The sequence below is a fragment of the Dendrobates tinctorius genome, unplaced genomic scaffold (assembly GCF_039654945.1).
Source record: "Dendrobates tinctorius isolate UK_male_01 unplaced genomic scaffold, ASM3965494v1 ptg000028l, whole genome shotgun sequence".
In the NCBI taxonomy this organism is placed as follows: Eukaryota; Metazoa; Chordata; class Amphibia; order Anura; family Dendrobatidae; genus Dendrobates; species Dendrobates tinctorius.
The window spans coordinates 58,574,190-58,601,616 of record NW_027361696.1 but is presented as its reverse complement, the minus strand read 5'-3'; the positions used below and the strand labels follow the sequence as shown (position 1 = coordinate 58,601,616).

The window sequence follows — 27,427 nt, the reverse complement described above, 5'->3', positions numbered from 1 at the left end:
CTGATAACAAGTTTAAACAGGTGCCATTACTACAGGTAATGAGTGGAGGAAAGAGGAGACTCTTAAAGAAGAAGTTACAGGTCTGTGAGAGCCAGAAATCTTGATTGCTTGTTTCTGACCAAATACTTATTTTCCACCATAATATGCAAATAAAATGAAAAAAAAACAGACAATGTGATTTTCTGGATTTTTTTTTCTCAGTTTGTCTCCCATAGTTGAGGTCTACCTATGATGTAAATTACAGACGCCTGTCATCTTTTTAAGTGGTGGAACTTGCACTATTGCTGACTGACTAAATACTTTTTTTCCCCACTGTAGATGTAGTGGAGCTGACTGTGAGGTCACATCCTGCTGTCTTTGACTTTTCTGCTGCAAAAAAAGTCAACTTGCGTATTTGCAGTGTTTTTTCGCCATTCATTTAAGTAAATGGGTGAAAAACACTGCAAAAACACTGAAAGAAGTGACAAGCGCTATGTCAAAAAAACTCTGCAAAGCACAAAATCCTGATGACAAAAAAAATCAATGTGTGTGCATGAGATTTCTGAAATCTCATAAACTTTGCTGGTACTGTAAAAACCAGCTGAAAATTAGCATAAAAAAGCAGCAAAAATGCCCAGCGTGAAACTATCCTTAGCGGCACATATTTAGCACATTTTAGGCAAAAATTAAAAACAGAATGTTGAGAATTCACTGTAATTCTGCATTTAGCTTTACATGTCTTTTTACATGTTCACATTACGGAAACATTGCACGACTAAATAAAACATAAGACGAGTGTAGCAAAGTGTTTACAAACTGATTTCACATTTTACATAGATCTTTATTCGTAAATGTTCCAAATCCAAATTGTTGATGGGCTCCTTTAAGGCTGGTTTCACATTTGCGTTTTTTAGCGCTGGAAAAAAACGCTAACCTGCGCATGCGTTTTTTCCCCTATCTTTAACATGGGTGCGCATACTTGCGCGCTTGTAAGCGCATGTATGCGATTTTCATGCGCTGCGTTTTTTTGGGGTGTGCGATTGGATTTTCCAGACGCATCATGTTGCATTTTTTGGCCCTGCAAAAAAGCGCATGCGCACATATGCGCACGTTTTGCGCTAAAAAGGGCCATTATAGCCTATGGATGCGCATATGTGCGCACTGGCATGCTCATGTAAGCGTTTTTTTGCATATGCGTTTTTTTTTTTAACCATGGAATTTAGGGGTTTGAGTTAGAGTTAGGGTTAGTTAAGGGGGTTTAGGGTTAGGGTTAGGGTCAGGGTCAGGGTTAGGGTTGGGTTTTGGGTCAGGGTTAGGGTTTAGTATGGTTTGGTTAAGGGTTAGGGTCAGGGTTAGGGTCAGGATTAGGGTTAAGTATGGTTTTGTTAAGGGTTAGGGTCAGGGTTAGGGTTAGGGTTAGGGTTAGGGTCAGGGTTAGGGTTAGGGTTAGGGTCAGGGTTAGGGTTAGGGTCAGGGTTAGGGTTAAGTATGGTTTTGTTAAGGATTAGGGTCAGGGTTAGGGTCAGGATTAGGGTTAAGTATGGTTTTGTTAAGGGTTAGGGTCAGGGTTAGGGTTAGGGTTAGGGTTAGGGTCAGGGTTAGGGTTAGGGTTAGGGTCAGGGTTAGGGTTAGGGTCAGGGTTAGGGTTAAGTATGGTTTTGTTAAGGATTAGGGTCAGGGTTAGGGTCAGGATTAGGGTTAAGTATGGTTTTGTTAAGGGTTAGGGTCAGGGTTAGGGTTAGGGTTAGGGTTAGGGTCAGGGTTAGGGTTAGGGTTAGGGTTAGGGTTAGGGTCAGGGTCAGGGTTAGGGTTAAGTATGGTTTTGTTAAGGGTTAGGGTCAGGGTTAGGGTTAGGGTTAGGGTCAGGGTTAGGGTTAGGGTTAGGGTCAGGGTTAGGGTCAGGGTTAGGGTTAGGGTCAGGGTTAGGGTTAGGGTTAGGGTTAGTTAGGGTTTAGGGTTTGGGTTAGGGTTAAGTATGATTTGGTTAAGGGTTAGGGTCAGGGTTAGGGTTAGGGTTAGGGTCAGGGTTAGGGTTAGGGTTAGGGTCAGGGTTAGGGTTAGTAAAGTCATGGTTTGGGTAGTGTGAGGGGCCACCTAAAAATGTTGGAAAAAAACGCAAACGCGGTAAAAACGCGCTAAAAACGCATACAAACGCATAAAAACGCTGCGTTTTTTTCATGCATGCTCATAAAAATGCTTGAAAAAAACGCAGCAGTTGTATGCTTATGTATGCGTTTTTTCAATGCGTTTTTTTGCGGGAAAAACGCGCTGCAAAAAAAAGCAAGTGTGAAACTAGCCTTAGGCAATAATAACAACAAGGAAATCCTCCTTTTCGTATTTCCTAAAACTTAGCGGCAACACAAGTCAATCACTTGCAGATCTTTTGAGTAAGAGGAAGGCGAAATAAATCATTTGAGACAATTATCAGCATGTATTCGGTCAACATCATGTTGCGCTTTTTGGTATCAGCATAAGACTACGTTCACATCACGTCTTTTTCAGATAGATTTTGCCATGGAAATTACCTAAAAAAACTATTAGAAAATGAAAAGAATAAATATATGCATTTCTGTATAAAATTGACTTGAGCATTTGTTCAGTCTTTTGAAATCCAACATCAAGATGCTAATATAAGTGTCCGGTCCATTCTTCTGGTCTCTTCCATTCAGAAGATGCTCTGTATTTTACAATACGAGTCAACAGGAAAGATTTTGGAACGTTTTACCATTGTTTTGGTGAAAAAACCCACAAGTGGTTTCTTCTTTACGCAATGGAGTGAAAAAAGTATAAAAAAGGTCACAAAAAATCATAAGAAACCATCCAAAAAGCTACCACTGGCCAAAACTGTAGAAAAAAATGCTCATGAAATGATTGAAAATTTTTGCAAAAGATTTTTCAGAGTTTCCTAAAGTGTCTTCTACTTGAAAATCTCTGAGTTTAAAAGGTCATATGTAGAGATGAGGGAACCTAAATGTAAGAATTCGGGGTTCGTAATGGACAGTTAGCGTCTGTTGCAATGTTTGAAGTTCCGGGTAAAGTGAGAGAAAAAATTTTCTGGCTCAAAAGTTCAGGTCCTCATTGTTTTCAATAAGGTTTGTTTTCTAGTTGAAGTTCGTGTAAAGTTCTGGTACCAGAAACCGAACTTCCACAAGTCTCCTCATCCCTAGATATTTTTAGCGTTTTTGCTGAGTTTTGGTATATGACTATGTTCATTGTTGTGAGTTCATTTTCCCCTTCACCATTGAGGTCTGATGAACTCCCTCTTCTGGTGAAGGAAGGTAGTGAGGCTGATTACAAAGCACCTGAGCAGAATGATGATGACTGGGTGACTGGGATTGCTGACTGGATATAAGGCAGCCGACGCCCTTCTGCCTTGCGGGTGATTACTCTGAGGGATTCTTGGAGACCAGTCTGATTCCTGCTCCTTAAAAGCTAAGTTTTCTGCTCTACTTTTTGCATTTGTGTTTTGGTTTTGTTTTGCCTTGTTTTTCTGGATTTCTGCCTTTCCCGGCTGGGTGAGCTGAATTCCTTTTTGCTCTGTCTTCAGATAATACCTGAGTACTGATATAGTCTTTTTGAAGCCTAGCGTCTTCAGGGCATTTTTCCCTATCAGTCTGTTGGCTCTTGTTTTTGAGAGGGTTTTGGCGGATTGCAGACAGCAGCTTTTCTATTCTGTCCTATTTAGTTAGCTTGGGCCCCATCATTTGCTCAGCCTATCTTTCTATCCGTGTGAGTGTTTTTCATCTTGATTCATTGTCTTTATATGTTGGGGGCTGCCTATTGCTTTGGGGTCTGCTCTGGGGCAGTTTAGATTTCCCTTTCTGTCTTTAGGCTATGTAGTTCTCCGGCTGTGATCGAGGGGTCTAGGGAACCCCCCACGGCTACTGCTAGTTGTTGTTAGGTTCAGGGGTCTGCAATCCGATAGCTGCCAAATTCTCTGGTTTTCTGGACTTAGCTAGTATTTCTGTTTTTGCCTCCTACGGTGACTCAGTCATAACAGTTCATATACCAAAAGCAGAAACTGACATTGTAATTTTTCAGGCATTTTCCGAAACAGTGGAGCTGTTAAAGGAAGCATCATGTTCATCCTATGGGCAGATCTCTTACTAGAACATATGGACGCTGGAGAAATCAACGACAAAACCACTGGTGGAGTCACTTCTGGAAAGAGCGAAAATTCCAGTAGCTGCTCTGAAGTTTGAAAGACGCTTTGTGCACATAACCCCAGAAAGGAAACTCAGTTTTCAAGACTTTTTAAGATTTGGACAGGAGAATTTGGACAGTTTCCCGCTACAAAAACTCATTGAAAAACTGGGTGCACACATAACCAATAACCGTCAGCTGCTGCTGCATTTTCAATGTTGTCTTGTAATGAATGATAAAAAATTAATGCAAAAACGTTAAAAAAAAATGGCATTAACAACGGTCTCATAAAGACAACTAATAGTAACGAGATTATTATCGGTAATTTCATCGCTAGATTTTATCGGATGATTATATTGTACACATTCTCTGATTTATACTGAAGATCCTAAAATCACAAAAAAAAACAATAAATTAATATAATATACAGGAAATAATTATGCACATAGTAATTCTTCACTTATCAGATATGATCATCAGTCACATTATTTTTTTTTTTTTACAGCGATTTTGCTTACAGTAGAGACAAGCTTTAACCCTCTAACCGCCAGGCAGGTTTGATTAATAGGAAAGTTACCGCAATGACCATTTTTTTTTTTTTTTTTTAATTCTCACATTAAAATGGTCATAATATTTTTTATACATATATTTTTTTAGCTTTATCACAAAATGGTGGTAATAAAAAATATATATATAATTTTTTACAGCCGTTTAAATGTGAGGATAAAAATAAATAAAATTGGCAAATTTAGGCAAATATAATTTAATGATTTTTTTTTTTTAAGTGGAGGGCTAGGTGGGATAAAAGCGGTTGGATAATGCTGAAAAACCCCAAAACATTAATTTCACAATTGTTTTTTGCACCACTTTTTTTTAAACTTTTACCGTGCAATAAACACATCATTTCATAGGTCAGTATATACCCACTATCACATGTGTAACTTTGTTTTTTTAGAGAAAAAAAGTGAATTTTTATTTATATAACTTTATTAATTTTTTTTCTGCTAGGGCTTTTTTTTTTTAACTTTTTTATGTTATAAGTGATATTTTTTATTTTTGTTATTTTAGACTATATATAATTTATTTAGGGGAAGTGGGTAAAAAAAATACAAGTTCACCATCGTTTTTAATTTTTTAATTTTAATTTTTTTTTATTTTCTTGTTATTTATTAACACAACGCGACATGTGGTTTGATTGATCAATATTTATTTTGATGACTTTTTGCTTTATTTTTAGACGGAATCTTCTCCCTTTGTCAAACACTTAAAATGCAATGATTGCTATTGAACGTGGCATTTAAGGCTGAGTTCACACGTGGCGTTTTTTTTGCGTTTCCGCGGTGGTTTTAACCGCGCGATTTTACAGCGAAAACGCGAAAAATAAGCATCACATGCATTCCTATGGGATTCCGCAATGCTGTACTAATGCTGCGGTTTTTACCGCTGCGGAATCGCTTCGCGGTAAAAACCGCAGCATGCTCATTAATTTGCGGAATCGCGGCGATCCCGCACCCATAGGAATGCATTGTTCCGCTTACTTCCCGCATGTGGCTGTGCACACCATGCGGAAAGTAAGCAGAACATTTGCGGATGGTACCCATGGTCCGGAGGAGAGGAGACTGTCCTCCGGGCTTTGGGTACCATATCCCTGTAAAAAATAGAATTTAAAAATAAAAAATATTGTTATTCTCACCTTCCGACGTCCCGCGCAGGCTTCCTGCTTCTCTTCACGCTCTCGTTCCCAGTAGTCCTTTGCGAAAATGCCCGCGATGGCGTCCGTTCTTGCGGGATCGCGAAGTCTCGCGGTCATTCGCGCGACGTCATCGCGAATGACCGCGAGACGTCGCGATCCCGCGAGAACTGACGTCATCGCGGGCATTTTCGCAAAGGATTACTGGGAACGGATGCGCGGGACGTCGGAGCGTAAGAATAACACCATTTTTTATTTTTTTTTTACATTCTGTCTTTTACTACTGATGCTGCATAGGCAGCCTCAGTAGTAAAAAGTTGGTCACACTTGTCAAACACTATGTTTGACGAGTGTGACCAACCTGTCAATCAGTTCTCCAAGCGATGCTACAGATCGCTTGGAGAACGCTAGCATTTTGCAAGCTAAATACGCTTGCAAAATGCTAGTTTTTCCGCGGGAAAATCGCGGGAATTTAAAATGCGATTTTCCAGCGGACTGGAATTCCGGAATTCTCGCGGTAATTTCCACGAGAGTTCCGGTACGTGTGCACTTAGCCTAAAGGGTTAAGCTGCCAGCATCGGCCATAACTCCGGAGCCAGCACTTGTGGCTCAAGCCTGGCACAGTATTTAATATAGTTTATTACACTAAGAAAATAATCAGCAAGGAATATAAACCTAACAATAACCTGATATTAACAAGTGGATAATCAATGTACAGAAGAGGCTCCCACTAATAAGTCTTTTGTTTCCGCAAAGGAATTTCCCCTCTCAGACCTTGGACCAGACATAATATACACATTATACATGATATACAGCAGTATGCGCCTTGTCCCGAGTTCTCCTTTTAAAATAATAGAAAAGTCATCTACATTTCTGGTCATTTAGTGATGTCTGAGAATCCTCACCATGTAGAAGGAGTCATTCATCTTCTACACGCAAAGAAGAGAAGAAGAAAAGAAGAATCAGAAACAAACTTCATTTGTGTAGCAAGAAAATAAGGTGTCCTTTCATGTTCTATTTCTTTCTTTCTCTCTTTATTATTTTCTTTGCTTTTTTCTTGTATCTTTTCTGCTTTTTCTTTCTTTCATTCTTTCTCCTTCCTGCTATATTTTATATTTTCTACCTTTTTTCTTTCATTCTGTTTTTCATTCCATATTGCTTTATTTCTCTCTCTCTTTCCTTCCATCTTTTTTAGTTTCTCACTTTTCTTCTTCGCTTTTTAATTTATTTTTCTTTCTTTCTCTCTCTTTCCTTTTTTATACTTTCTCCTTTCGTTTATTTTTTTCTTCCTATATTGCTTTCTTTCTCTCTTCCTTTCTAGCTATCTAATATATATATATGTATATATATATATATATATATTATCTATCTAGCTATTTTCTATCTATCAATGTATTATCTATCTACTATCTATTATCTATTTATCTATCTATCTATATTTCTATCTTTCATCTATCTATTATCTATCTTTCTATGTATCATCTATCATCTATTACCTGTCTATCTATCTATCTATCTATCTATTTATTTATTATCTATCTGTCTATATCTATCTATCTATCCATCTACCTATCTCTCTATTTGTTTAAGAAGAAAAACTTACTTACTGGAGGCAGGTCCACCACATTCTCATATATTTCACTTTGGTCTTGTTTCCCTGCAGATAATAATAATAAAGAACAAGTGATAGAGAAAAAAATGAAATGTAAGAATAGAACACATACAGTTTGTCCAAACAGCTTCATGTGTTTTGCTTGAACGTGGATCAACTCATAATCTGTCAGTAGGTTGTTGCTATGTAATCTGTGAAACGCATGATATGGAGGCTAAGACCCTGATTCCAGCCATTTATCATTTGCTCGGCTGCTTGATGTCATTTTGATACAATCCGGTTTTCTCTGCTGCAGAACTAGCAAAACTCTGATGGGTGAGTTGTGTATAACCCCGCCCACACCACTGATTGGCTGCTTTCTGTGTACACTGCATATTGACAAAAACCTGCCAATCAGTGCTGTGGGCGGGGTTGGACTAGGAGGAACAAGACACCTAGTCCTGTAGTGATAATCTCCTGCTGATAATACACTGCCCTGGACCCATCTTACCACTATGGAAATATTGTCTTCCTCATCTGCTTTGTCTATTAGTCACAACAACATAGGACAATCATCTGCTCTGTGGCCTTAATGTGTGTTTGGTAAATTCACTTGTAACAAAGGAGAAAATGAATAATTACTCTTGATGTGCAGCGCTACAGAATATGTTACCATTATATAAAGAACAGTAGAATTATAAATGTGCATTTAATGGATACAAGACCTAAACAGTGGACTTACCTCTGTGAGCCTCACTTAGGCGGGATATATACTTCTTGTACAGCAGGTAGGTGACACAAAGTATCACTATAACGCTCAATGCTGTCCCACACACAACTCCTGCAATTATAATAGGGGTCAATCCAGAGGAGCCCACAGCAATATCTACGAGGCAACATAAAAAAAGGTTATTTTGTAATTATAGATTGAGACATAAGATAGATAGATAAATAGATACAGTTGTATGAAAAATTGTTTGCCCCTTCTTAATTTCCTATTCTTTTGCATGTTTGTTACACTTAAATGTTTCAGATCACAAAAACAAATGTAAATATTAGACAAAAATAACACAAGTAACCAAAATGCAGTTTTTAAATTAAGGTCTTTATTATTAACAGAAAAAGAAAACCAAACCTACAGGGCCCTGTGTGAAAAAGTGACTAATAGATCTCAATTACTTTGTTTCTCATTTCTTCCAGAATCTCTTTGGATCACGACATGATGTCTAGCTTTTGAGGTTTTTTGTGATCTAATTAACTTTGTCAGGCAGGTCCTATTTAAGTGATTGCTTGATTGAGAAGAGGTGTGGCAGTAATCAGGCCTGTGTGTGACTAGGGAAATTGAATTCAGCTTCCCAAAGATGTGACAAACCACAGTTAATTTATGTTTTAAGAGGATTGGAGTAAATCACTTTTTCACACTGGGCCCTGTAGGCTTGGATTTCTTTTTCCCGTAAAAATAAAGACCTTCATTTAAAAACCTAATTTTGTGTTTACCTGTGTTATTTTTGTCTAATATTTACATTTATTTGGTGATCTGAAACATTTAATTGTGACAAACATGCAAAATAGTAGAAAATCAGGAAGGGGCAAACCGTAGATAGATATAGATAGATAGATAGATAGATAGATAGATAGATAGATAGATAGATGCAAGAAGCAATTCTGTACTATGATGGACACAAATAGGGCCAGATAGACCTCATTAGCTATAATGGGGACATTTGATTTCCATTCACATGGCTGTCAATTTTAAATAAAAAAAATTGTCTAACCTGTCCTGTGTGTGTAGATGAGGAATAGCATTACTACTTTGGCCATTATAAGCTTGTACCTTGCATTTTCATCAGCTTTCTCCTTTGCAGCCTCTTTTTCTAATATTCAGTCGTCTCTGAGCTAAAGAGTGGATGCCAGCAACTATGATGTCTCCCATACACAGCACACACAGATGAGATATTCCTGCTCCCCTGTCTCAATGTATGAACACTCAGAGGCACAAGCATGGAGGATATTACGCAGCTGTGTGAGCAGTGTAGCTTAGGATATCACTTCCCCCCTCTGTGCTCCGGTAGGTCAGTGATTTCATAGAGACACCAAACAATATAACAATGAGGGTTAGGTTCATGTTCTCTGGGAAATACAGGAACTGAAAATAGATGTGGTTTTCTGGTAGTTCATGAGGTTATTGATATGAATACATGTTCCAATTATTGCCAGAAAAGTTGACCTTTGAGTTCTCAATTTTCCCATTTAGCAGTGTCCACTGGTTACACAAGAAGTAGCTGAACTGCGGCTCCAATATATAAGCCAGTGGAGCTTTGATGATGGAGGCCTATAGCACACATACTCTGTTTACTCTGAAACACTGTAGGGCAGGTCGAAAATGTCCACTTATGGGGCTCCCTCCAGTTCCTCCCCACCAAGCCCATCATGATGGACTGGTCTACCCCTTATTATTTCTTTGCGCTTTCATAAGGAGCCCTCTTTCACTAAGGAAACACAGTGTCATCTAAGGATCAGAGAAAGGGAAAGTTCTTGTAGCCATAACATGGATGCTGAAATGTGACCATGTTTAAAATGTAACAGTCATTTGTAGAGTTGAGCGACTTTGGTCGGATCGGGTTTCGTGAAACCCGAATGAAACAAAATAAGTTTCAGATGAAACTCGTCCGACTAGAGCAAAAAAAGTCGGAGTTTCGTCCGACTTTTATTTCCCATTGACTTGCATTGGGGTCGGGTTTCGGACGAAACTCCGACTTTGTTTTGCTCTAGTCGGACGAGTTTCATCTGAAACTTATTTTGTTTCATTCGGGTTTCACGAAACCCGATCCGACCAAAGTCGCTCAACTCTAGTCATTTGTCTTTTCACATACATATCTCAATAGCATGTGTGAAAATAAGAAACTTGCAACAGATCTTATTAGAGGAATCTGCCTCTTTCTCCTCCTACTTTGATTATTTTTTTTAAATTTTCATAAAATTGGTGCTCATAAAATATCACTGTCTTCCTCTAGCTACTCCCATCTCCATCTTATGAGCACCAAGTATCATTTTCTATCTCAGTAAAGGGAATATGTATCTTCACCGAAGTCAAATTTTACAGATGCTAGGCCTGAATTGAGAGTGACTGAGGATGAGTCAGTTGAAGATGAGAAAGAAGCAAATTTGTCTGATAATATATATTACAAAGTTATTTATTTTCATGTGTACTATTGATTTATGAAATTAAACTGAAACTGATTATATGAAACTAGATAAATATATAATTACTAGATGTGGGCCCGATGCTATCGCATCGGGAGGGCAGTGACATCACGATGGGGGCAGCCCTGTGGCACTGGGGGTGGCGGCCCACCCACCTCCATGCAGTCACAGCTGGCAGGAAAGACAGTAGTTTGCGGCCTGTGCTGAGATGGGGTGCGGCGCCACCAGAGGGCGCCCACACCCCATCTCCAGCACAGGCCGCAAGCCGCGGTCTTTCCTGCTGGCTTTGACTGCACGGAGTCGGGTGAGCAGGCAGCGTCGGGATCCGGTGCTTGTAGTCAGGCGGCTGGTCGTAGTGGGGGTCCGGCGGTGGGTCCTGGCGGGGGTCCAGCGGCGGTGGGGGGTTCCGGCGTAGGTGTGCCGGCGGTGTCCCACTGGTGGTACTGCGCAAGGGCCTGGTACCACCAGCGGGTGCCATATTGGAATACCCATCACTTGGGTATTCCAATATGGCGGTCGACATACTTCCGGTGCGCGCGGGGGATTGTGGGATTTTAGGACGTCCGGACGGAAGTGGATGACGGACAATTTTAGGTAAGTATATAATAGATTAACGTCTGATTAACTAATTACTTTACATCTTTACCTGCAGTCACATTCACATATGCAGAGTCAATAGCAGTGCCGAGAGTCACAGGGTTCCTCACCACACACGTGTACAGTCCTTCATTCTCAGGAACAGCATTACTAATACTGTATTTATTTGTTTTTTCCTGTAAGTCTGTGCCATTATGTTTCCATTGGTATTCAGGAGGTGGGACAGAATCAGCAGAACATGTTAATGTGATGGAGGAACCAGGCTTCACATTTAATCTACCTTTTATGTATACCATATCTGGACCATCTGCAAAGAAGAAAAACACAAAACAAACAGCAGGTGCAATGAGTAATGCTGCCTATAAATCACGCATTTCAGGCAAGTATTATCTCAAGGCTCCAAAAAGAATTTCCCCAAATGTATCTCACATATTGAACAATGACAGAAATTCAATCCATTGGAGATTATGTAGCAGTATGAGGTTCTGTTCACAAGTTACAGATCTGTTTTGGAAATTTCAGTGATTATTGCATTTATTTTCAAATACAACTCAAAAAATTTGAATTGCAGTCTCTTCAATTTTTGCAATAAATTTACCTCTGGTGAATAGACAGTAATAAAGACTTTTCATTTCCCCTTTTTACCTGTTAAAGTTTTTAGAAACCTCCAATTCATGATGTTGGTATTCATTGTTGTCATTTGACCAATATATATGATACTATACAAGAGGTTAGGACTGTCCTGATTGGGTCACCTTGGTAAGGTGGGATGGTTTTTACTTTTTTTTTAATCAAAAACAGTGTTTACTAAATATCCTATGTTACTTATTTGTTCTATCACTTTTTACTTACAGCAGGGTATATGTTCATTTTGTTTCTATCTTAGGTTTTGTCTGTTTAATGGCCAATGTGAACACGCTCCTACTTATTGTGTGTATACCAACTTATACTCCAGTTCATTTATTTTGTTATATATGATAGGAAGACCAGTCAGAGTATCGCCAAAGAGACTACATAGAAACAGTCTATTACGTTCTCACCAGTATAGCTTTGATGGTTACTTACAGGCCACAGTCACTGTGTATGGATCGCTAGTACTGGCACTAACAAGGTTCTGAGCTTCACACCGGTATTCTCCTGCATCTCCTCTTTTAACACTAGGGAAGGCGAGAGTCTTGTTATCTCTAAATAATTCAGATCCAGATGGGATACCAGCACCATTTTTGGTCCACCTTATGGTCATAGCGTGTACGGTGTTACAAGTTAGGGAAAATACCTCATTTTCCTTGAGCTGGGTGGTGGAAGCTATGATTCTAGGTTTGGTAACCAACTCTGTAAATGGATAAACAAAGCGGACAAATAATTTCCTTTTTAGATCAAAAGTAGAATTTGTCTGATAAGCAACTAAAAGACTGTGTCTCGGCATAGCACAACAAAGCAGAATAATACAGTACAGTTCTTTATTCATCTAATATCCATAGTATTTTTAAAAAGTGTTTCCCATTTTGTCCTGACGTTGGAAGACTGAATCCACTGAATTGGGTGAAGAGTTTAGCTCACTGGATGGGTTGTTGAAGCATATGACTATTGTAAAAGAATATTGCCGTACAGATGACAGCTGGTAGATCAATGCCTGAGTTTCAGTTGGGAGATCAATGCCTGAGTTTCAGTTGGGAGATCAGTGCCTGAGTGTAATTTGGGAGAACAATGCCTGAGTTTCAGTTGGGAGATCAGTGCCTGAGAGTAATTTGGGAGAACAATGCGCGAGTTTCAGTTGGGAGATCAATGCCTGAGTTTCAGTTGGGAGATCAATGCCCGAGTTTCAGTTGGGAGATCAATGCCTGAGTTTCAGTTGGGAGATCCGTGCCTGAGTGTAATTTGGGAGAACAATGCCCGAGTTTCAGTTGAGAGATCAATGCCCGAGTTTCAGTTGGGAGATCAATGCTTGAGTTTCAGTTGGGAGATCCGTGCCTGAGTGTAATTTGGGAGAACAATGCCCGAGTTTCAGTTGGGAGATCAATGCTTGAGTTTCAGTTGGGAGATCAATGCCTGAGTTTCAGTTGGGAGATCAATGCCCGAGTTTCAGTTGGGAGATCAATGCTTGAGTTTCAGTTGGGAGATCCGTGCCTGAGTGTAATTTGGGAGAACAATGCCCGAGTTTCAGTTGGGAGATCAATGCCCGAGTTTCAGTTGGGAGATCAATGCCTGAGTTTCAGTTGGGAGATCAATGCCCGAGTTTCAGTTGGGAGATCAATGCCTGAGTTTCAGTTGGGAGATCAATGCCTGAGTTTCCGTTGGGAGATCAGTGCCTGAGTGTAATTTGGGAGAGCAATGCCTGAGTTTCAGTTGGGAGATCAATGCCTGAGTTTCAGTTGGGAGATCAGTGCCTGAAAGTCAGTTGAGAAATCAGTGACTGAGTGTCAGTTGGGAGATCATTGCATGAATGTCAGTGACTGTAAAGCAGTAACTGTATGAGTGGGCTGCAACATGTGAAAATTGCCCAGACAAAACTAAAGCTTGAGAACTGCTGCTGGCATAAAGGGAATTTTGCGAGAAGGTTATGGCAGTGTTGAGAGTGGATTAAGAGGAGACCACTATCATTCACAACCAGCCTCCTCTAAGCATAACAGCACAGAAAAGTCCTGGAGGCATCAGTTCCGCATATTTTCTTATTCATACATATAAGCTATCGTAAATAAGCATGGCTATATGCAAAAAGGATTAATTAAGTGTCATGGTAATGTTCAATGCCCCTCAGATTTTATGATGCTACACATGCTACACATACTACATATAGCGATATTTGGCCTCACAACCAAAGTTACCATGTGGAAGTAGGCTTAAACCAGATGTCCAGTCTAAATTGATTAGTCTGCAGTCACTGTGTGACTGTAGACTTATGAATTCCCCTAGCACATGCACTGTGCGCTGCGGGGATTCGCAGGTTTCTGAGCCGGGAATGGCGGTGATGTATGTGTTATGCATAATCCTTGCCAGAGCCCATCTAGTTGGCGCTGCCTCACTCCATACAATTATTTTGAGCAAGGCTGCATCCTGTATAGTGACGCAGCTGTCTGGTAGGCTCAGCCTCACTCAATACAAGTGTATGGAGCAAGATCAAAAAAGAAAAAAGAAGCTATATGCCATAGAAATATAAAATGACAGAATTTTATTGGAACAATATTAAAATTACCATAGAAGATCAGGTGCAAAAAATGGAGACACAATACACAAAAATGGCCATCTAATTAAGGTAAGTAGGCTAATGTATGTGAAAAGTCCATTGGAAAATGTTTAAATAGTCAGTGGGAAAAACCTCACCCAAATATACATACAGTGGGCTCAATCAACAGAAGTATTAATTACAACAGCCTTCCATAATAAAAATATGGAACGCTTCACGAATTTGCGTGTCATCCTTGCGCAGGGGCCATGCTAATCTTCTCTGCATAGTTCCAATTGTAGTATATGTGCTGCCGAAGCAAGCAACCAGTGAATCTTTGCAATGCATTGACCGTGCGCACGGGGGGGGGGGTGATTTATAAATCTACAGTCATACAGAGTGAATGCAGACTTAGCAATTAAGACTGGACAACCCCATTAATTATAGGATGTGGGTCAGTGCATCCTTGTGAGTTCCTCCAAGGCAGGGCATTGGGTAAACATCCCGAAGACTCACAGTGGAACTGGAGGACGAGTGAAATTGACAACCACACCAGGCACAACCTACCTGTCAGTAGACCAGTGGAATTTTGCACAGTCTCTGGCCTTGATAAAGAACCTATCTAGAAATACAAGTTTACATTAAGCAACGTTCATGCACTTTGGCTTTAAAACTGTTCTGCAACCATCAAGTTTACTGTGCCTTCCTTTTACTGTGCCTTTCTTTAGCCCCAACCCTAATCCTAACTTTAGCCCCAGCCCTAACCCTAACCCCAACTTTAGCCCCAACCCTAACCCCTACCCTAACCTTAGCCCTAACCATAACACTAATGGGAAAATGGAAATTAATACATTTATTTTATTTTATTATTTTTCCCTAACTAAGGAGGTGATAAAGGGGGGTTTGATTTACTATTTATGGTGGGTTTTTATGTTTGGCAGCTGTTACATGCTAAAAGACGCTTTTTATTGCAAAAAATACTTTTTGCATCATCACATTTTGAGAGCTATAATTTTTCCATATTTTGGCCCACAGAGTCATGTGAGGTCTTGTTTTTTGTGAGACAAGTTGATGTTTTTATTAGTACCATTTTCGGGCACATGACATTTTTTGATCGCTTTTTAATCTGATTTTTGGGAGGCAGAATGAAAAAAAAACAGCAATTCATGAATTTCTTTTGGGGGGGGCCTTTATACCATTCCACATGTGGTAAAATTGATAAAGCAGTTTTATTCTTCGGGTCAGTACGATTACAGCGATACCGCATTTATATAATTTTTTATGTTTTGGTGCTTTTATACAATAAAAACTATTTTATATAAAAAATAATTATTTTTGCATCGCTTTATTCTGAGAGCTATAACTTTTTTATTTTTCTGGTGATGAAGCTATATGGCAGCTTGTTTTTTGCGGGACAAGATGACGTTTTCAGTGGTACCACTTTTATTTAAGTCTGTCTTTTTGATTGCGTGCTATTACACTTTTTGTTCAGCGGTATGATGATAAAGCATTGTTTTTTTGCCTTGTGTTTCTTTTTAATGGTGTTTACTAAAGGGGTTAACTAGTGAGACAGTTTTATAGGCCGGGTCGTTACGGACGGAGTGATACTAAATATGTGTACTTTTATTGTTTAGATTTTTTTAATTCAAATATTGATTTATTGATGGAATAAATATTTATTTTTTTAATATTTTTTTTATATTTTTACAGCTATTTAAAAAAAATTTTTATTTCATTTTATGTTTTACACCTTGTCCTACTATGGGACACTCATTTTGTGCTGGCTGATCGCTTATATGTAATTTTTCACTAACCTCAGAGACTTCCTAACATGCACTGCGCATAACAGGAAGTCTCTGAGCTCTGGGTACCCGGATGTTGCCATGACGACATCGGGTTACCATGGGAGCGATCGGGACCCCGCGACATGCCGTGGGGTCTCCGATCCAAAGGTAGAGGGGCTGTCACAGGTGTCAGCCCTCTGTCTGCTCCCAGAATGCTGCGATCATGTATGATCAGTGTGCCTGGGGTTAATGTTCCGGGAGCGGTCCGTGACAGCTCCTGGCACTTAGTGCCGGGTGTCAGCTGTGAGAATCAGCTGACACCCAGCCGTGAACAGCCGCGCTCCCCCCCATGAGCACGGCTGATCGACTATAGCGTACTATTCCGTCCAGGGTCATAGGGGCCCAGGGCACATGGATGGAATAGTACGTTAAAGGTCTGGAAGGGGTTAAGAGTTAAGTCAATGATATCTACTGTGCAGCCTTTTAAATGCTTATTTCATATTTAATTAATGTATAAAAAGTATTACATAATGTAGTTAACTTTACATTAATACTGATATTTCATTGTCCCTTGAGATGGGAAACGGTGGCCAATCGAAACTAAGACTAAAAAATAGAAAACAGCTGTACATTTCTTTGGCAGGGATGTGGCTGTAGGGATTTCTTGACGCGTCAGATCCTTTGTGGTCTTGTTTTTGTCTTCACTTCATGTATTGGACTGTATATAATAGTAATAGTCGGTGATACTCACGGTAGATGATCAGGGACACAGTTAGGTTCTCGAATGTTTTCTTTATTTGCACTGTATAATTCCCTTCATCCGAGGTACGAAGATGTTTAATATGTAATGAACCGTTATTGAAAGCCGAGAACCGATCATTGTATAGCGGTCCATGTAATATTACGGGACTATTTGGAGAGATAAAGCTCAGGATTCCATAGGGAATCTCTGGTTTTGATCCTTTATACCAGGTGAAATCCCCGATATTTGGAGTAATCTCCATAACATTCAAGGTGACAGATCCATTAATAGTTGGATAGTCAGGAATCAGCTGGATGATCCCCATTCCATAAACCATCTCTAGCCATAGGTATGGGAAAACTGAAAAGAAAAAAGCAGAAATTAATGTAATAGTGACTGAATCAATAATGATTCATTGATTCATTCCTTCAACACAGCGTGGTTTATAGAGCTATCTAATGAAGATATTAATGGTCAGGGGATCTTCACTCATATGGGTTTCCTACATATTCCCCATGCCCAAAGCCGAGAGTTGGGCACAATCTACCAACCCACAGTGCCTATACAGGGCCAGGTTAAGCTCCTGAAATAGCCTAAAATTCTCAGGAATACTACAGGGCTTTAAATACCCCCAGGCATGAGGCTTATGCTTGATGATACAAGGGTAACCTAGCAACTCCGACAACCTACCCTTATTTTTGTGTATTATTGCCTCGCAATATCTCATCTCTTGTCATTCCTTTACTCACATGCTGACAACCAAGTATATGTGTCACGATCCATTTTTGAATTCGTGGCAGCTCTGGTTCCACTATGCTTTAAATGTAGCTTTTTTTCCCCCCCAGGTCAGTGGGGGTTAATGTCAGTTTCCCTCGGTGGCAATCTGTTGCAACTGAGTTGATAGGTCAGCTGATGTGGGTGGTGACCACCCCCACCATCCTTTTAATGGTCACCTGATGTATCAACTGACTGTCGGTGATAGGGCAATCTATGTTGACCAAGCCTGGAGTAAGGAGCTCTCTGGTTGCCATGGTGAATCTGCTGGTTTTGTGGAGTTCGTGGTCTGGGTGCCTTTCTTCTGCTGTGTGTTGCTTTGCATCAAAGAAGGCTAATAAGCTAAGTTTGCTGTTTTTTCCTTGTCTGTCTCACGTTTGTCACTGTCCCCTGTGTTGTACCATTTGCAGGGACAAGGTTTCTGATAGCGGAGGGGGGAAGGACCCACTTAGGGCATTAGAGGAGAACACGGACAGGCTCAGGTTTGGGTTCAGGTGGTGACCATCCCTCATTCCCTATCGGTAAGGCCTTCCTCTCCCCATTTCCATCCTGTTGTTTGTTGCCCGTCTACTGACCAAACCCCCGTTGGGTCATTACATTTCATGACAATGCTGTTTCTTGTTACTTATTTGTCCAATCTATCACCTCTGAAGACCTTTGTGAGGAGGAAACGTGGTCTATCACCTGTGAAGAACCTTATGAAGGGGAAACGCATTAAGTTTTGTATTTTAGTTTGTTTTACTTCTAGGTTTACAACTTTTATTGATATATGTTGCTCTATCACTTAAGCAATTTGGGCTAACACTTAGTTTGTTTACCTATGAGGTTTTGGCTGTCATCTTTTATTGACATATGCTGCTCTATTAGTTATGCAATTCAGGCTTCCATATAGCCTGCTTTCCATTGGGTTGGAAACATTAATTGCTCAGCGCTCCCTGCATTTTACCAGCATTGAACGCTGCAGCATCGCACAAGGCTGAGCTCCAAGCAGTCTCATCACTTCAATCTGTGTGCTGATTGAAAACTTTATTTCCATTCTGAATTGCTCTTTCTAATAAACCTCACCATTGCATTTATCTGGAGTGGCAAATTTGTGTCTATTTGTGCTACCAGTAACATGGAAGCCCCTTATATTTCCACTGAAAGACAATAGACATGAGTGAGGACTTGTTTTTTGAGTTGAATCTCTCATTGGGAACATTTAACATTACATTTGGGATCGCATTTATCCTGCGCTCTACTTTGAGCACTTACACGGGGGTTTCCATCTAAATCTCCAAATGACGTGATTCAGATGAATCCCCTGAGGAATTTAATCACTATAATGAGGCAGCAAAGTTACTCCCGCATTTGTTCAACATTGTCTTTCTTTTTCAGAGGTGCACAAAACTGTGGCTGACTGGATTTTTACGCATGCTTAAAAGGATGGACACTGCCGGATCATAGGTGGCCAGACTGCGGCCATGCTGCCAATGTCTCCATCTGCCTCATTATAGGGATTCTTCCATAGGGAATCCATTTAAATCATGTATTTCAGAGATTTACATGGAAGCCCTGGTGTAAATGCTCAGCGTAGAGCACAGGATAAATGTGAGCCAATACATTTTATTATTTATAATTTATAAATAATAAATCACACAACCAGACAACCAGACAGACTAAGCTATATGCGAAACGAGCGTTGGGATACTGGGCACTGTGGTTCAAATCACTATGGCACATGGTCTGTGTAATGCCTGCTGCAGCACAGTAGCCCACAACCTCCACTAGGGGGAGCGGGTTAAGGAAAAACAGGTACACTCACAGTAAAACCACAGAACAGCAGGCAGGGGCCACTAGGTGGTGGATGAGTAGTCAAGAAAGCCAGGTCAGCAACAGAGAGGAAACAAAGTACCAGAGGTCACAGCAATAATGGTCAGAAACAAGCCAGAGAAGTCAGAGCCAGTTGGGAGCAGGAAAGGCAGAGACAGAAGACAGTCAAAAAGGTCAGAGGACAAGCCAAGTCAAATACCAAGGGGTCAAACACAGAGAGCGAGTACTACGACAAGTGAAGTCACAGGGGAGCATAGGAACAGGACCTAGGAAAATGGGCAGAGGACAAATCAGGGTATAACGGCGTCAGCTGCTCAAGCCAGAGACAGGAACTATAACTGACACTGCTTGCAGGTAACAGCAAAATGAAATAGCCAGACAGATCCCAAAATGAGGCAGGGAAGATTAACCCCCGCATGACCAGCCCGGGGAGAGAAAAATCAGAAACAAACCCGTAATGGATCATTACAGTCTGTATTGTTATCGGTTCTAAATGTATTCAAATTCAATTACATATGGTTGCTCATTGTGAAGGGGACAGTGATTCTTTAGGCATGTCAAATAATATTTCTGTTATCATGGCAAAATCTTGACTACTCTTTAAATGTATGTTAGTGACCCAATAATAGTACTTTGGCTACATTGCATAGTTATGTGATGTCTTTTGCTATATAAAAAAAAAGTAATTTGCGCTAATATGTATCGTAGATTGCCAAAAAATTTGCATTTAAGGGAATCTGTCACCTCATTTTTGGCCTATAGGCTGCGGCCACCACCATCAGGGGCTTATCTACAGCTTTCTGTAATGCTGTAGGTTAAGCCCCGGATGACACCTGAAAGATAAGAAAAACATGTTAGATTATACTCACCGGGGGGCGTGGGCGGTGGTTGTCGCAGTCCGGTGCCTTCCATCTTCATACGATGATGTCCTTCTCCTTACTTCTCCCTCGGCTCCTGCGCAGGCGTACTTTATCTGCCCTGTTGAGGGCAGAGTAAAGTACTGCAGTGAGCAGGTGCCGGGAGAGGTCAGAGAGGTCCCATGCCTGCGCACTGCAGTACTTTACTCTGCCCTCAACATGGAAGATATAGTACGCTTGCACAGGAGCCGAGGGAGAAGTAAGGCCTGTTTCACAATTCCGTTTTTCAGATCAGTTGTAAACCGCGAAAATGTCGGAAAATGGATCTGTCGGTGGATTGACAGCAACGTGTGGCACCGGACCATTGTTTTGACAGATCCGGCGAAGGTTGAATTTTAAAGGAACCCATGCCCGGAAAAACGAGAGAAAGAGAGAGAATGAATTTACGATCCCGAAACGGCATTACTGGGTTAAAAATGATCCCGGAGCAAAGCTTCCGGGCATGCCCACATGAAAATAGCGGACCGTTAAGAAGAAAAAACGTTGCACTGTCAGTCTCATCCGCACGGGAGCCAGAAAAATTTTGGCGGATCCGTCAAAAAATGGAGGTGACGGACGACCATCAGTCAAGGTCCGCCAATAATGTAAGTCTATGGGGAAACAAAACGGATCCGCCCCTTTTTTGGCGGATCCGTTTTTTTTCAAAAATTGGCGGATTATGACTGACGTAAAAAAACTGAAGTGTGAAAGAGGCCTAAGGAGGAGGACATCATCGTATGAAGATGGGAGGCGCCGGACTGGACGGCGACACCCATCGGATCGGACCGAACACCCGGGTGAGTATAATATAACTCTTTTTTCTTATCTTTCAGGTTACATCGGGGGCTTATCTACAGCATTACAGAATGCTGTAGATAAGCTCCTGATGGCGGTGCCGGCAGCTGATAGGCCAAAAATGGGGTGACAGATTCCCTTTAATCAAAGCATGACTCTTAAATAGTGAAAACTTGTGAAGCTGCATGTTTTAAAAGTTACTTGCTTGGATATAGACTAAAAATTCAATGGAGTTGCATTTATAGTTTTACCTTTGTGGAGGTAAATGCGTCCAGTGAATGAATGCTGTCCGCTTGAAACAACGTCCTTCAGAGAGAGAGAGAAAAATAATGATGATGATCGTACAGAGTCTTCTGTGGCACTGTCCCGGCTGGTGACAGGTGTCCCTTAATAGATGGAATAGATGATGAAGGAATCAGTGAATTCCGAAACACGTTGGATTGCTGGTCCAGATCGCGCTCCGTAGCCAGTCACATGATCTATAACGTGACCGTGATGTCAAGCAAGGTCCTGCAGCTTCACTGCACTTTTTCATTGTACCTTGCTGGCTGGTACTGAGGACGCTGTACTCATGCGCTAAACGCGGTACATCTATTAAGGGACGCCTGTCACCGGCCGGGACAGTGCCCCAGAAGACTCTGTACAATCATCATCATTATTTTGCTCTCTCTCGGCTCATTTATCTCTCAATAAGCTCATTTGAATCATCTGAGCCGAAAGCAGCACTTAAACCAGGAACTATCATGCTGGGAGCACAGGGACTCCTCAGCCGGACTCTTTGTGAGCTCTCTCTCTCATACACATCAACCAATACATACACATCCCCTCCATAGGCACTCCCACAGCAGCACAGAGGATGTTAGAGACCCTCCCTCAGTAGCACAAAGGATATCAGTAGCCCTCCCACAGCAGCACAGAGGATGTCAGAGGCCCTCCCATAGCAAAACAGAGGATGTCAGAGGCCCTCCCACAGCAGCACAGAGGATGTCAGAGGCCCTCCCACAGCAGCACAGAGGATGTCAGAGGCCCTGCCACAGCAGCACAGAGGATGTCAGAGGCCCTGCCACAGTAGCACAGAGGATGTCAGAGACCCTCCCACAGTAGCACAAAGGATATCAGTAGCCCTCCCAATGCAGCACAGAGGATGTCAGAGGCCCTCCCAAAGCAGCACAGAGGATGTCAGAGGCCCTCCCACAGCAGCACAGAGGATGTCAGAGGCCCTGCCACAGCAGCACAGAGGATGTCAGAGGCCCTGCCACAGCAGCACAGAGGATGTCAGAGGCCCTGCCACAGCAGCACAGAGGATGTCAGAGGCCCTGCCACAGCAGCACAGAGGATGTCAGAGGCCCTGCCACAGCAGCACAGAGGATGTCAGAGGCCCTGCCACAGCAGCACAGAGGATGTCAGAGGCCCTCCCACAGCAGCACAGAGGATGTCAGAGGCCCTCCAACAGCAGCACAGAGGATGTCAGAGGCCCTGCCACAGCAGCACAGAGGATGTCAGAGGCCCTGCCACAGCAGCACAGAGGATGTCAGAGGCCCTGCCACAGCAGCACAGAGGATGTCAGAGGCCCTCCCATAGCAACACAGAGGATGTCAGAGGCCCTCCAACAGCAGCACAGAGGATGTCAGAGGCCCTGCCACAGCAGCACAGAGAATGTCAGAGGCCCTCCCACAGCAGCACAGAGGATGTCAGAGGCCCTGCCACAGCAGCACAGAGGATGTCAGAGGCCCTGCCACAGCAGCACAGAGGATGTCAGAGGCCCTCCCACAGCAGCACAGAGGATGTCAGGGCCCTGCCACAGCAGCACAGAGGATGTCAGAGGCCCTGCCACAGCAGCACAGAGAATGTCAGAGGCCCTGCCACAGCAGCACAGAGGATGTCAGAGGCCCTGCCACAGCAGCACAGAGCATGTCAGAGGCCCTCCCACAGCAGCACAGAGGATGTCAGAGGCCCTCCCACAGCAGCACAGAGGATGTCAGGGCCCTGCCACAGCAGCACAGAGGATGTCAGAGGCCCTCCCAAAGCAGCACAGAGGATGTCAGAGGCCCTGCCACAGCAGCACAGAGGATGTCAGAGGCCCTGCCACAGCAGCACAGAGAATGTCAGAGGCCCTCCCACAGCAGCACAGAGGATGTCAAAGGCCCTGCCACAGCAGCACAGAGGATGTCAGAGGCCCTGCCACAGCAGCACAGAGGATGTCAGAGGCCCTGCCACAGCAGCACAGAGGATGTCAGAGGCCCTGCCACAGCAGCACAGAGGATGTCAGAGGCCCTGCCAGAGCAGCACAGAGGATGTCAGAGGCCCTGCCACAGCAGCACAGAGGATGTCAGAGGCCCTCCCACAGCAGCACAGAGGATGTCAGAGGCCCTGCCACAGCAGCACAGAGGATGTCAGAGGCCCTGCCACAGCAGCACAGAGGATGTCAGAGGCCCTGCCACAGCAGCACAGAGGATGTCAGAGGCCCTGCCACAGCAGCACAGAGAATGTCAGAGGCCCTCCCACAGCAGCACAGAGGATGTCAAAGGCCCTGCCACAGCAGCACAGAGGATGTCAGAGGCCCTGCCACAGCAGCACAGAGGATGTCAGGGCCCTGCCACAGCAGCTCATTTGAATCATCTGAGCTGCACAGCACTGAAGCCTCGAATTCCCCTGCTGGGAGAGCCGGGACTCCTCTGTCAGCTGGACTCATTGTGAGCTCTCTTTGCTTCTCCTCTCTCTCCTCATCAATTTACCTGTCTCCCAGAAAAATTCTCGACTCCTTCATTGGCTTACATTATACTAGGCACTGGAGTTGAGCAGATCCAAGCATGCGACCAGTTCAATTTGAGTACCGAGCACTTGAGCTGCTTACTGCTCACTCTTCACTAATAAATAGATCTATTTATTGGTATAATATTTTTTCATTTTTCTATTAATTATTTTCTGAAATTATTTTAAGTGCCTTTATAATTTTTTTTACTTTTTTCACTTTTTTGTATAGTCACTTCAGGGAAATTGACCTTTTATTACTCTGATTGCTGGCACTGCAATCCATCATACCTGGCAGTGCTGCACTGACAAGAGCCTCTTAGACCATGCTCCTCAGGTTGCCATGAGAAAAAATGGGCCCTCATATTGATATCCCGGAGGAGCTGATAAGATGGAAGAGGGAGCCCTACCCAGCCTAAATGTTGTTATCCTGGGGCACATAAGCTGAAATCCCGGCAGCAATGGCGAGGACACAGCTCCTGTGCCCGCCCGATTGCCATGACGTACCTATAAGGCTGTGTGCACACGCTGCGGATTTAGGTGCGGATTCATCCGTGCAGATTTTGTAGAAACCGCAAGTCAAAAGACCTGCGGTTTACCTGCGGAATGCTCTGCGGTTTTGCCCTGCGGTTTTTCATCTCCTCAATGGAGGAGATGGCAAACCGCAGCGGAATCAGCAGAAAGAATTGACATGTCAATTCTTTCTGTGGATTGAAAATCGCAGATAATCCGCGCAGAAAATTCCGCACCGTCTGCATTGCGGTTTTTGATTCCCATAGGGAATCATGGTACTGTACACCGCAGCAAAAACTGCTGCGGGTCCGCAGCGGCCAAAACCGCTGCGGAACCGCAGCAAAATCCGCAGCGTGTGCACACAGCCTAAGTCATAGGTCGGGAATGCCTACCTGACCATGATGTATAGGCATGTTAAAGGTCATGAAGGGGTTTATGTAATCAATCAGGTTTATGATAAACCAAACAGGCAGTAAATGTACAATGCAGAACATTTTATACTAATGAAAAACGTGATGTAGGAATACAAAACGTGAACAGCATAATAAATATGATTGAAAATCCCCTGAATTGAGAATGAACCACTTAATGAGCGTTCCTAGCAATACACAACAATACAGAAGCAAAAGTATCCATCAAATAATTATCAGTGGACCAAAAATAAACCACACTGCCCATTACACCCACATGTGTTTCGCATATACTGTACCTTCATCAGGGCTACATTAGTTTGTAAGGTTTATTTAATAGATGTACAAAGCTTTGTATGACAGATATACCTTTTGCAAATAAATATTTATTGCACTACTTAAATTATGTTATAAAGTGATTTTCATTGTGTATGCTACATTTTGCTCTCCCTTGATGGGAATCTCTAGAAATTCTGAATTTGGCTTTAGACTAGATTTCCACATACAGTTTTCACAGTAGCTTTTTGCAACAATTTTAGGTGAAATTTTCAATATTGCATTTTTTATCCTATGCATAAGAGCTTTAACCAGTTTTTAGGATATATATTTGTCATAGCATTTTTTTTGGCTTGTCATATTAGGTTTATATAATTTGCTAGTGGTCAAGTGACATAAATTTGGTACATGATCAACAAATCATACCCGGAGGAACTGCCTTAAAGTTGACACATGAGTTAATTAAAGTCATTACTAACATTTTTTTTTCACACATTACAGCTCTGAAATATGGTAGAGTTTAAAGTTTAACTACAATTAGAATTTCATAATATTTGGATTTTAGGGTTAGAAATCAAGTAGTTAATCCCCGAAGTGGCATGCAGGATTAAATTGGACTGTAACATGGCCAAAATGTATAAAGTAGGGTAAAAGTCAGCAGTGATTATTTCAACACAAATTTTGAATAAAATTACAAGATAGGAGTTGGGAATCTGGACCCAGCAGAAGTTCCCACCACTTCTTCCTATGCCAAGATACGTACTTATTGAAACCTATGCCACAAGTCATAGTGAAGCCACCCACCATAGTGAATTCTACCTTGTCGAATGTTGAAGCATGTGCTTAGAGCTTTCCGCTCAGCTGATGCTTGTCCCATGTCATCTGGAAGTGACTTACCGCCCATACCTCATGTAGAACCCATGCACAAATGGTCCCCATCTGCTGACATTTATAATACTAGTGTCTTTCCATATGACACAGTTTAGCATCTGAAACTCTACAAACTCTATAGTTCCACCCCAAGAAATCATGAAGGTGTAAATTACCTGAAATCATCCAGATCCACATTTTGAAGTTCTGTCTTGTTGCATCCAGCAAGAAACAATATCATCCCAAAATAAAACCAGATTAAGGAAGTCACAGCTGAACAATGGCATTCATTCAATATAGAATTGGGGAGGGATCAGAGCTAGTTATGATTGGATTCATTCACATGGCTTACCGTACATGGCACAAGAGAAAAAACAAAAACAATACTAACAGGAATATACAAAGAACTTTTCTTTACTGGAAGGAACATTGTGAAGAGGTATGAGTAAAACATCTGGAAGTCCCTCGAGGGAGTAAAGGATACTCAATAGGAATATTATCGACTGATAAATGAGTAACGGGAATAGACTTCTTGGTTTGGCAAGACCTGGCCATTAGAGAACTAGTCTAGAACAACCATCATCTCTAATCAGACTAAAACCTCATTTAAAAGAATGAAAGAAGAACTCAAGTACTAGGGAGAAAATTCTTATAGTCTTTATGTATCAATTCTTTGCCATTTTCACGATCTCTGCTTAATGTTCGCACAATGAGAATGATGATGGCTGACAGAAGGACTGGGGAGAAGTTTTTGAGAGACCACGTGACCAAGAAAGCATCCCAGACTGGCAAAACAGAGGTGAGACAACTACTTCTTGACCAAAAAAATTGAAGATAAAATTGTAAATAACAGCACAAATATCTGTCACTAAAGGAGACACAAAGTTTTCGGTGTTTAGTTTTTCGGATTACTGGGTTAGTAATGTGGGTGTCTGATAGACAACTCTCCATTTCCTGCCACGCCAGCCCTCCTGTTAGAGTCTTCCAGAAAAATGCTCGAGTTTCCCTTTGACTTCCGTTATACTCGTTACTCAAGTTGAACCCGTTCAAGCACTTGAGCATTTTAGCGCTCACTCATTACTAGTAACATGTTGACCTTCTCGTGATAAAACATTATTTTTCTTTAAAGGGAACCTGTTACCCCCCCAGGATGTTTTTAAGTAAAAGAGCCATCTTCAGCAGCACTAAGGCTGCACTCTGTGAAGGTGGCTCTTCTGTTTTTGATCCCCAGGAACGCCAAAATATTAACTTTTATAAATATGTTCCCATACCTGTAATACATCCCATAGGTATTGTCACGGTCACGTGTGTCTGGATGCAGTGGGTACCGCAAGGCGAACCCATGTGATGCACGTGACCCTGGATACACCACCTCCAGTGAGGTGAATTTAAATAATAAACACGTGCAGCTGGATACACCGCCTCCAACTGGCGAAT

General features: G+C 42.0%; 1 protein-coding gene and 1 non-coding gene across 3 annotated transcripts; both read right to left on the bottom strand.

Moving 5' to 3' along the window:
- Window positions 1-677: 677 nt before the first annotated feature.
- On the bottom strand, window positions 678-26,228 carry LOC141085431 (pregnancy-specific beta-1-glycoprotein 5-like). Of its 2 annotated transcripts, none has more exons than XM_073570794.1 (8): window positions 26,167-26,228; window positions 16,903-17,253; window positions 12,270-12,536; window positions 11,254-11,511; window positions 8,146-8,289; window positions 7,416-7,469; window positions 6,718-6,741; window positions 678-4,510 (listed from the first exon to the last, which is right to left on the bottom strand). In XM_073570794.1, the coding sequence occupies exons 1-7, from the start codon at window positions 26,186-26,188 to the stop codon at window positions 6,731-6,733; spliced, it is 1,107 nt and encodes a 368-aa protein (XP_073426895.1). In that variant the 5' UTR covers window positions 26,189-26,228; the 3' UTR covers window positions 678-4,510; window positions 6,718-6,730. The 2 variants fall into 2 exon arrangements, with proteins under 2 accessions (XP_073426895.1, XP_073426894.1); XM_073570793.1 differs by having other exon boundaries at window positions 7,420-7,469.
- On the bottom strand, window positions 14,587-14,693 carry LOC141085680 (U6 spliceosomal RNA). The gene has a single exon (XR_012231359.1). It is a non-coding gene; the product is annotated as a U6 spliceosomal RNA (small nuclear RNA).
- Window positions 26,229-27,427: the final 1,199 nt, after the last annotated feature.

Coding starts and splice junctions, on each gene's coding strand:
- LOC141085431 (XM_073570793.1), bottom strand. CDS start 26,188: ATGTGGATCTGGATGATTTCAG. Junction 17,254..26,166: donor GTGGATCTGGATGATTTCAG/GTAATTTACACC, acceptor TTTTCTTTTCAG/TTTTCCCATACCTATGGCTA. Junction 11,512..12,269: donor ATACACAGTGACTGTGGCCT/GTAAGTAACCAT, acceptor TCTTCTTTGCAG/ATGGTCCAGATATGGTATAC.